Source organism: Stegastes partitus, unplaced genomic scaffold, assembly GCF_000690725.1.
Source record: "Stegastes partitus isolate 25-593 unplaced genomic scaffold, Stegastes_partitus-1.0.2 Scaffold463, whole genome shotgun sequence".
Classification (NCBI taxonomy): Eukaryota; Metazoa; Chordata; class Actinopteri; family Pomacentridae; genus Stegastes; species Stegastes partitus.
Genome location: NW_007578194.1, coordinates 268113 through 278782, shown reverse-complemented (window position 1 = coordinate 278782; position 10670 = coordinate 268113). Strand labels below are relative to the sequence as shown.

The following is a 10670-nucleotide window of genomic DNA, read 5'->3' as shown; positions in this document are numbered from 1 at the left end:
AAAAAAAAAAAGATGCATTTGATCCATAATAGGCCCTAAGCAGTGGGAGATGCGTTATATGGGGGGAGGTGGGGGGGTCATGGGAAAATGAATGACACTGGTACCACACAGTAGACTACTCACCATTAGCACAGCAAAGTTATTATGATGGGTGCAATGAATGGTGGTCGTGTTGCCCCCGGAGCCTGTTATGTGGCAGCCCTCTGCCCTCCAGCCACCGTGTCCATCCAGCAGGTCAAAATCCCAATAGGCTGCGGTGGGGTCTACACCCAGTGCGAAGTGCCTGAGAGCAATAGTAACGGAGTGCACAGCGCTCCCGAGGCTGCACCCATCTGCAAGAAGAGAGGGGGAAAAAAACACACATTCAGTAAAGCAAACCAAGTGGAAAGTCTGTAAGTGCTATGGCACAAAGATGGAAAAAATAAAAATCAAGCATGGACATGGGCGCACAAACTCCACACGCATGCACACACACATGCATCAACCGAGACAAGTGTCAGACAGTTGCTGCAGCGGGCAGACTGTTGTGTGAAGTGTTGCAGATAACTTTCATGTCAAATGGAAAAGCGAAAATCAGGCTTTTATTCGGGCACAATGCAGCAGCGGAGTGCGGTGTGGTGGAGCCATGCTGTGATCTCTGTCATTTAAATGCGTAAACAGCAGCAGAGTTTGGGTGTATTTTGGAAGAGAAAAAAAAAAAGAAAACATGCACAGAAGCCCTGGGTATCAACATGTTGCGCAGAGCAAAGCAGCAGACTGTGACTGTGTGTGTGCGTAAACATGTAGTCTGTGTCGGCATTACAGCATGCGTTGACATCACAGGCATGATGATAAAAATGGATTTCCTCTTACCTAATTTGGTGAAAGCAACTGGTGTTGAAACGCTCCTACGCTTCCCATCATCTGCGAGATTTGACGAATTCCCCGTGCAAGGAAAGAGTTTCCCATTGCGAAACACAATAAACTGCAGCTTGCAAGTGGAGTTATCAACAGATTGCAGCGCAGAGGAGGAGATAGGCGTACCAGCCAGCGGTAAATGGATTGAGGCGACTGCCACTGAGTTCTGCGGATGGAACAAAAAAAATAAAAAAAATAAAAAAAAGAGAGGAAAATAAAAATTAAATAATGTCTCCGAGATGCGCTGTGGGAGAAAAAAAATATATAGAGGAAGAAAAAACTCCTACTTAAAAAAAGAAAAGGAAAAAAAAAAAAAAAAAAGAGACTGGCAAATTGCTTTCCTCTCCAGGAGTGGAGGCGACCATGGACCGCAAGTGACCAAGGGAATGAGAATCACGTTTGAAGCGCTCTAGTGCGCCTATTTGGTCAGGCTCCCTGCCGCAGAGGTGGAAATGGTTCTTACCATTTCAGCTTGAGGGCACATCAACACTGCAGCTTGATTTAAAGAGACAACCGGTCTGACTTTATCCTCTTCTCACCGAAAATAAACACCGGAGAACCTCCGAAAAAAACCGTCCTGGTAAGATGTGGGGAGAAAAATAAAGAAGTTCTAGGAGAAAAAGCATGGCTAGGGAATGGCAAAGTGCAGGCACTCGCCATCTTTGAGTGAATCCAAACTGACTCTGCAATGTAAAGTTGCTTTTTATTGCTGTAACTGCGAGCAAGAAAAAGAAAAAAACAATCCCCTGTGCAGCCAAACCCCCCAAATCCCACCAGAGTTGCAATCAAGATCCACATTCCCTCTGCTCTGTTATGACCTGGAGCTGCTCACTTTGCATTCTGAACAAACACCACATTAGCAGACAGGATTCTCTGCCCATCCTGTCCCAAGGAATCCTGAGATCCAGCCTTTTGCAGCTACATGAGAACAGCTGCAGGAACTTTGGCAGGGCTCGGGCTTTAGTGAATTGACGCCCCTGGTGGACAGAAGTGTTGCTCAAGGGTGTGTGGATCAGTGACTGACTGCACTCAGAGCAGAACAGGCGGCACTTAACCCTGCAAAGATCAAGTTTAATCATAAAAAAAGCTTCCAGAGGGGCACAGTCAGCACATAAGAGCTGCAGCACACGTGTGGCCGCACACTTCGCTCTATGCATCAGGCGATAGAACTGCACCAGAACTCATGAATTAAATATCACGCATAAAAATAGACGGGAGGAACTATAGCGTACTTGCAAAGACAAATAAATACATGCGGTTCAAAAAGAAAAGGCTTCTGCAGACATTATCTCAGCTGTAATTTATTTAGAGAAGTGCTAATCTTCTGGTCAGCGACCTTCAACGGAGTATGAAGCACTTAAGTGTAGAAAACAAACTGCTACCTTTGTTGCTGATCTATTATGAAGTGACAACACAGAGGCTGTTCATTCAAATGAACACGACACCGCAGGCTATTAACACGTTTCTGTACCGTGAAGAGATTTCCAGGGAAAAAAAAAAAAAAAAGCAGGAAACACTGACCCCACATATTTATTCAGCGAGTGAACCTAATGCAGAATGTTAATGACGAGGCTGCTGATGATGCGTGTTCATAAAAAAAAAAAAGATAATGATGGTTCCATGCAGGGGCCCCCGCTTTCCAGCTCAGGTCGGCTTTGTTCAGCTTTCAATCACGTCGCCCTCCAGTGTGGGAGGATCAGCACTTTGAACCTACAGGGGAGGGAAGCTTCCTGCACAAGATAAATGTGGATGCCCATAAAGTGCCCTTACAGTTAATGGGGAGCTGCTTAGTCAGACGTATAGCCCAATCAATGGCGAGCAGGACGATGGCCAAATTTCTTAATCAAGTTATTTAAGAGATCCTCCGTCCATTCTTACGCCGGTTGTGGCGTTTGTTTAATGTGGGTGCCCTTGTGTTGACAGGCTTAGTGCCCTCCCTCCTCTCTCAGCGAGATACAAGTGTCTGGCTTGTTTTGATGCCTCCTGCTCCCTCTGTTCTCCTGGAGGATAATTCCATACAGGTGACAGAGAGCAACGGCGTGCTTAAGCGCAGTTCCTTTACATTACGGCCACCGTGTGTGCCGAGCCAGTGGTGATTTTACAGCATCAGCTTTGTTAGCTATTTCTTTCTGCATTGACTCACTCTTGAAAGGCTATTGATTTTCATCCTGCGGTGTGTGTGTGTGTGTGTGTGTCTGTGGGGAGAGGAAGAAAGACAGAGAATCCTTGCCTTGAAATTTATGTTGCATCATTTCCTTTCTCTGAACAGCTTAAGCTCGGCAGTCTGTTTCCAAGACGTCACAGGATACAGACATCAGGGGATGGAGTCGGAGAGGATTTGAGCCCAGGTGACGGTGGATGGGGGGGGGCGAGTTAAACGCGGGGCCCGGTGCGCCGTTCGAGGGGGGTCCCCCTTCGAACACGCCAGGTGACCTCCGTCCCCCCCCGGGGGAATGTTTTCAAAGCGTACAACTCACAAAAAAAAGAAATCTTATCTGGTGTACTTGTCTCCTCATCTCTTTCTACATCTTTTATCCCCTTTTATGTGACGTATCAAAGGGATTTACAGCCCAGAGGGTGTGCTATAAGCCACGGCGTTCGCGAGGTCCCATTCTAAGCAACAATCTATGTTCCTCCTGAGCAACCTAAACAGCTACACATCCTCCACCTCAACACCACCGGGGACCTCACACTTCAGAGTTGATTTAGCTGGTTGTACCTCAGCCGCCTGACCTTCCTTCCAAGCCCCTCCCTCTCTAACAGGCCAGCATGCTGTAGCCTTAGTAACCATAATCACACGCTCCCCTCCGTCTCCTGCACAAGCCTCGGGATCATTTTCCTTCTTTTTTTTTTCTCCTTCCCTCTCTCCCTCTCTCTCTCTCTCTCCACCTATTCCTCTCCTAGCAGAGGGCATCCAGGTGAATGTCAGCAGTCACCTCCTATTTCAGGCCGTTCCCTCTCGTCCGCCTCCCTCCATCCTCCCTCCACCTGCTCCTTGATGCACAGCCCTGCTTGATAGAGCCACAAAACTGCAAAACAGCCTGCAGGGCAAAACACAACAGCGGTATTTGACCCGGGGCAGTCACCAAATCACAGCATAAACATCACGCTTAAACATGGCTTCTTGACTTCACAGGGGGATTACTATTGAATGTGTTTAGACAAAGAGGTGGAAATTAAGAGAGCCAGAAAGTGTGTTTTTATTGTATAATCCAAAATTAGAAAGCGCTACAGCTCTGTGCCTTTGTAGATATATCTGTGGGAGAGATAAATTTATTTATTTGCGCAGGCGGCAACTTGAAAATTAACTATGAATGAAATGAATTTCGCTCAAAGGGCAGCTTGCTGAGCTCTGCCCCGGCCGAGAAGAACTGCTGACAAGCACGATGGGAGATTTGCATAATTTTTTTTTTTTGTAATCATTGGCAGTCCTGTCAGTGCAGACATGGTCAAAGGCACAATGACCATGACAAATAGGTAGACATCAGGAGGCGTTAGGGGGTCGTTCTAGCCATCATGTTTTAGAGTCTGAAAATAAACCACAGCTTGCTTGCATTTAGCAAACCCTTGTGCACAGGCTTGAGCTTACTTCAAGGTTTGAACATATTTGTGTGCCTGACATTAAACGTACAAACAAAGGAAACGTAATTCTACAAAAGCGATTGCCATGGCTGCAGCTTGAAAGGTGCTCCTCTCTCCAGCGTTTTTATGTTGTAGCGTTGTTAGCGTTACTTATCAAGACAAATTAAACGCAGCGCCACATGGTTGCCATGCCAACAGGGGTCTGTTTCCTCTCGATGGGTTTTGTTGGTTGGGGAGGGCGGCTGAGGTTGGGGTTGGGGGTGCATTTGAGCAGATTTGAAGCAGGAAATCAGGCTCTTTGGAGAGGCTGAGCGGTGCTTCAGCTGTCAGCTACACTCTCCTCAGTCAGCTCTGACTCAAACTGTCACATCACAGGCTTGTGGCTTAACAAAAACATTCAAGAGGCTGCAACAGATGGACAACATTGTCTGATTGAAAGGCTATTGTGGATTACAAATTAATGGAGTCATTGTGTGTAAAAGCATAACTAATTTATTAGCCGCAGGGTGATTGATAATGAGCCAAAAAGAGCTAAGTCTTTGAGACGGAGCTGATCTTAAAAGGAAAATCCACTGATTTCCAGCGTTGCTTAATGCAAATATGTGGCTCTCTGAGCAGAACTTCACTGGCCACTAAGGATTAGTCTCAGTGTCTTCTTGCCACGTCAGTGTGGCCACAATGTCCTTTATTAGTGACGGCAAGATGAGTGACTCAGAGGAGAATTTCTCCTGAAGAGAAACATTTTCATGCTGCACTGCAAAGAAACAGTTTGGACACACAAAGATGAAGAAAAAAAAAAACTTTCTACTCCTCTGAGTCATCGCCCACCAATTCTTAAAGGGTCAGTTCACCCAAATTACAAAACAACATATTCTACCTCTGGTGCTGTCCAGCCGAGCAGCTGGTTTCTGTTTTATGTGCAGAGATTTGAAGATATCCAACTCTAGCAAACTTCGAATGTTACTGACTTTTTTGATAGAAGGTACTTTCAATGGACGCCGTTCAACACGCAGTCTGTGGATTCATCAACGATGGAAGGAACGCAGTGTATGGAAAGAAAGTTTATAGTGAGACAAAATGTTTATATTTTAACTATAGATTATGTTAAATGACTACAATCTTTGCCTTTAACCCCAACGATTAAAACAACTGAGATACAGCTTTTTGCAGGATCAAATTTATGGTAAAAGATGGTGTTAGTAAGGTCAGGCTGAGACTTTAGTTACGGTTGATTAAAAGGAGAATGTGAATAGCAGGTCTGTGGCAGGACACAAACTCTGTTCTTCTGCATTATTGCACCACTGAAAGGGCAAACTTCATCCTGAGTGTCACTCAACTTTGGCATTGGAGACACTTCAGGATGCAAAACTGTCCAACATAATTGGACATAAGAAAAGACAGGTTTTTCAAATATACATGTAATATTAATGATGTTCGTATCACAAATTAGGAGCCTGTGATTCTGGAGAAAGATATTAAATCGTTAGCATATGCCAGATTGACCATCCGTCTCACTCCCACTGCCTCCTGTCCTCCCATCTCCCCTCCCTCAAAGCCACGACTGTGTACAGACATCAGCGAACACATTATGAACCACCACCAGACCATGTCGCCGAGTTTGACAGGAAGTGTAGTGGATTAAAATCGCTGACTCTAATCCTTAAATTACATTGATCACTACTGTATTAGCCGGATTCCACACCTCTGAATTATTAGCCACATTAGCAGTTCATATAGATCTGTTTGTGTGTTCATTGACTCCCAGTTGGAAAATAGCAAAGCCAATGAGGTGTTTGTGTGCCTGATTAATGACAATTAAAACTGTGATAGCTGTGATCAAAACTGTGGAAAAACAACTTAAAGTCCCCCTTTCGGGCATTAATTTAACCCCTTAAAACCTAGAATCTGCACGTGAAAGTTGCTCATTATCTTTTTTCTTCTTCTTGAAAACAATCCCTTCTTTCCATTGAATGACTTGGATTTAACTCCACCATTGCTCACCGAACACGTCTCTCTCCAACCACCCCTCTGCCATATTAGAACCACAACCCGGTGCCGAAGAAGAACACCAACATGGAAACGTTCTGCCCTGCAAACTGACAGGATTGGTTCCTTGCTTTTGTCACATATGAAACCCTGGCTGTCAGAATCTGTATTTTAAGCTAAAAACATGATTTCCACCAGAGGGGGGTCTTTAAATCTGGATTTGCACTCGAAGCAAAGAGTTAACTGCAGACCTCCAGGCAGTCTGCTGTCACATTTCACCCTTCGATAGCACCATCATTCCAACAATAAATGAACGTTTCAGGCTACATCATGCTTTATTTCCCACAGTAACTGGGTTTACACTCTTTCATTTGCTTTGCCATTGTAAACCAGTGTGAGTTATGCACTTATTTAAGGATTACATCCCCGTAAAAAAAATTGTTCTTCCTTGATTTATTACTAAGAGTACAATCACCGTGCAATCACTGTAAATTTGTGAGAAGATGTGGCAAAGCTACTGCTGCTATGTGTGTAAACTGTGGGATAAATCGCATTTAACTGCTCGTAGTAAACTACCAGAATCTACCACCGTATAACACTGGTGGTAGAATTTCCATATTGGTGTTTGTCAAAACTTGCAGAAGTCAAACCATAACTATCTGCATGGTGAGATACCCCCAGAAGTAAACAATATATCACTTTTTTTGGAGAATAAAATCTTTAATAAAATTCAGTCTTCGCCGGCTTTGGAAGGAACCTTGACTTCACCGCTGATCATTTACATTTCAGTTTTGCTGCACCGACTTAAAAGAAATGCTTTAAAGTCAGTGCAACTTTGCTCTCTGGTTTTTGGCTTTGCTTGGAAAACAGAAGCACTTCAGGGTGAAACAAATGTCTGCTATCCAGTGTTAGGCGGCTAGAAACACTCAGTTACACATTACCCTGATATTACAGCTTTATAGTAACAACTAGTGTGGGGCAGTACAATTTCAGGACAGTAATTGTATTGCAGTTATTAATCCAAGCAGAGCTGCTTTACCGAAACACATTTTTTCATTTTTGTCCTCAGTAGGCAGGTCAGGTCAGGTCAGGTCAGCTTCTCTCCAAAAGGCTAAACCAAGAATGAAAAGATGAGGGAGGTATTCTTTCACCAGTTGGGAGTATTGTCATTACTTGGAGCTTGTCTTCATCAAAAATGCAAAGAACATTGTTGTCCGCTGTGAACTGGTTGTGAACTTGCTGTAAACTGTGCCAGCAAAAACAAAATGCTTTCAACTGCGAAAAATACAACATCTCTTTTACAGAAGGCATCTGATACGGCAGCACAGCAGCAATGTGAAACTTGTCAAAAAACAAAACACCAGCACTGACAGTGAGGTCTCTACTGCCAGTGATGCATGCACTCCAGCTAAACAACAGCAACCGGATTTCAGAGCAGGACACGATGCTGGTGAGACGCTAAGTGGACAAGATGTGAAGAAGTTTGTAGCCGGGTGTATGGTGGAGTTACCTGTTCCCACGGCTGACTCACCCTCGTTTTGACGCATTACAGAGAAAATACCCACGGAGACGGTGTCAAGCTGCCACGGAGGAAGACACTCTGCTGGCTACGTTGAGAGAGAATATGTGGTGTTGGAATTTAATTTGAAAGCCACACTCAGAGAGGCGGACTTTGTTTCCAGCACAGCTGACGTCTGGACAGCGAACAACAAAAGTTTTCTGGGTGTAACAGTTCACTGGATCGGCAGTTCCATTTTGCAGTGCAACAAGGCTGGAATAGCATGTGGATGAATGAGAGGCAGGGGTAATATTTGAAGTTATTAGCACAATGAGAGAACAGCTCATTCATCAAATGGACTGCTTGGCAAAGTTGTAGCCACTGTGATGGACAAGGCATCAGATTTTGCCAACATATAGCAGCCTGTCAATTAGAGGTCAGATTGCAAACTGGAACAAGACAGTGATAAGGCTGCTGCTTTTACAGATCTAACAGAAGTCCTCTCCACTGGGAGTGAAGGGTCAATTTACTCTTAGCCCACATTCCAGGTGTGCATCGCAAGCAGTTACACTAATTCTCACATCTGAAGCTGACAAATACGTAAGTATAGGAGTGAGTGGTATGGGAACATGTACAGTTCTCTGGGCAGTAGATCTGCAGTTGTGTTGGAACATGTGGAAATAAATAAGCTGCAGGAAGCAACTGGTGCCGTCACCCACAGGGTAAAATCCCTTTAATAAGGCAGAGTCCAGAATCATTACAGTTCCCATGAACAAGCTAAATAGCTTTAGTTTCTCAACGACAAGGAATTCCTGCAAGAGTATGAAGCTGCTTACAGCACCACTGGTCATCCTACACTGGAGTAACTCTTTTTCCAACCCCAGAAGTCCTGTTGTCGAGGACACTTGCATTAAAAAAGATCTCTTCTCATGATTGATAGCTGGCCTTCCAGATGTCACTGTGGTGGTATTCCTAATCTCAAATATATCTGAGCATTGAGAGAGAGACTTCAGTGTTTGTAGCTGATTGTAGACTCCTCCTCTGAAGTCAATTATTGATTATTGGTCATTTTTGTAAGTCGAAACGAGCTGGCTAAACAGGTTGTTCATTATTTTTCTAAGGACACAGCGGCTGGGATTCATCAAAATGTTATAACAAGTAACATAATTCACCACTTTTCATACCAAGTCATAAATATTTTGTTATATTTTAAAGAAGTAAAACGCAAGTTGTTCCACTCCCTGAGTAACTCACTCAACACTGCTGGTATATCAAACCAGGGTAAATGATATTCCAAAAGAATGGTTGGGTAATATTGGATTAATTCGTATTTTTGTTGTTCCACAATGTGAACAATGCCTGAACATCAAAGCTGACTCCGGCACTAGCAATGAGAAACTGTAACACAAACTGTTGCCGCTTCACGTTCCAGTGCTGCCATATATGTAAAACAGGGCATCAATGAAGGGGAAAATACAGAAGCGCAATCTTTTCATATTGGCAGACAGTGTACCAATTTACATGATCAAAAAGCTTAGATTTACTAGGATGGTGAAAACTATCCATCCAAGGTGTGAAGTATCCAGCAAAATATATTGCAGAGGCAGGACTTCCCCACTTTTTTTATGTTATTTGTTAGTGTTGCACAGCTGTTTATGGTCTTTTCTTTACAAGATTTACTATACGTAAAAGAAAATAGCCTTGCTAGGGCTGCTTTTCATTCCCTGGTCTGGCACATATAGCCCCGCAGTTACAGGGGGTAAGTTGTATATTTTTATAAAGAAAACCATTTTCATCGTGTTTTTCTTGAGATTACATGAAGAAAAAGAAAAAGAAAAAAAAAGATTGAAAATATGAATCATCCATAAAAGTGAAAAATCAAAAAGTGAGAAATCAATAATGAAAACATGGCATCTGCGTCGCTATTCTCTCAGCATTAACGAACAGAGAGAGTCAAGCCAAAGAGCTGGATTGTGCCATTAAATAAATAACATTCATATTCCTGTCCATGCCAAGTGAGGAAACAACTCTCCAGCAGGCGCCTACAGAGAGAGCCAATGACAAACCCATAGCCTTTTAACTATTCATGTATTCATTCACACTCTAAACCATTCATTACCTGTTTATTCACCAACATGCTCAGTCTGAATACCGCTCAACAAATTAATTGGCCCGTTTGTGAATAAGACTGAATTGGCACGACTGGAATTCCAAGAAAAGAGTCGGCGACGATATCCCGTTTTACCTGAGTAAGGGTTTTCATTCCCACCCATCCACCCGCACAGACAAACAAGCAACTGTATGATCTTGTTGGAGTTGGTCCAGGTGGTGCTTTGCTGTCACCACATTTTGTCTCTCATGCTCAAAGCTTCCCAAGTTTGATTCAGCTGCAGGGAAGAGAGAGACAGGATTAATGGGCGGTCATTTGGTGCAGCAATAACAGTTGGCGATCACACAGAGTGGGTGTGCTCGCGCTGCCTGAGAGGTGAAACAGAGTCATAACTTTGGATTACGCTGCAGGGTCCTGTCCTCTCTATTTGGACTGCCCTGCTGGATAAATGTATAAATTCCTCTTAATTCAATACATCTCGGAGCTCTGTTTCTTCAATTACTGCCAGATTAGCCTTTAGTTATTTTGGGTCATCGGTCATTGGTGGAAAAGCGGACAAGACAGCGATACAATCAAGGTCACGTCGAGCCGCTAATT

At 43.8% G+C, this 10670-nt stretch overlaps 1 protein-coding gene across 1 annotated transcript in view; it reads right to left on the bottom strand.

Annotated features, from left to right (window-relative positions):
• The window catches only part of adgra1b (adhesion G protein-coupled receptor A1b), a 209305-nt gene that overhangs the window by 73124 nt on the left and 125511 nt on the right, over positions 1 to 10670 (bottom strand). The window contains exons 13-14 of the mRNA XM_008286670.1: positions 853 to 1063; positions 124 to 332 (exon numbers count right to left, since the gene is read on the bottom strand). Of these exons, the coding sequence (XP_008284892.1) occupies positions 124 to 332; positions 853 to 1063 (420 nt within the window). The remainder of the gene's footprint in view (positions 1 to 123; positions 333 to 852; positions 1064 to 10670) is intronic.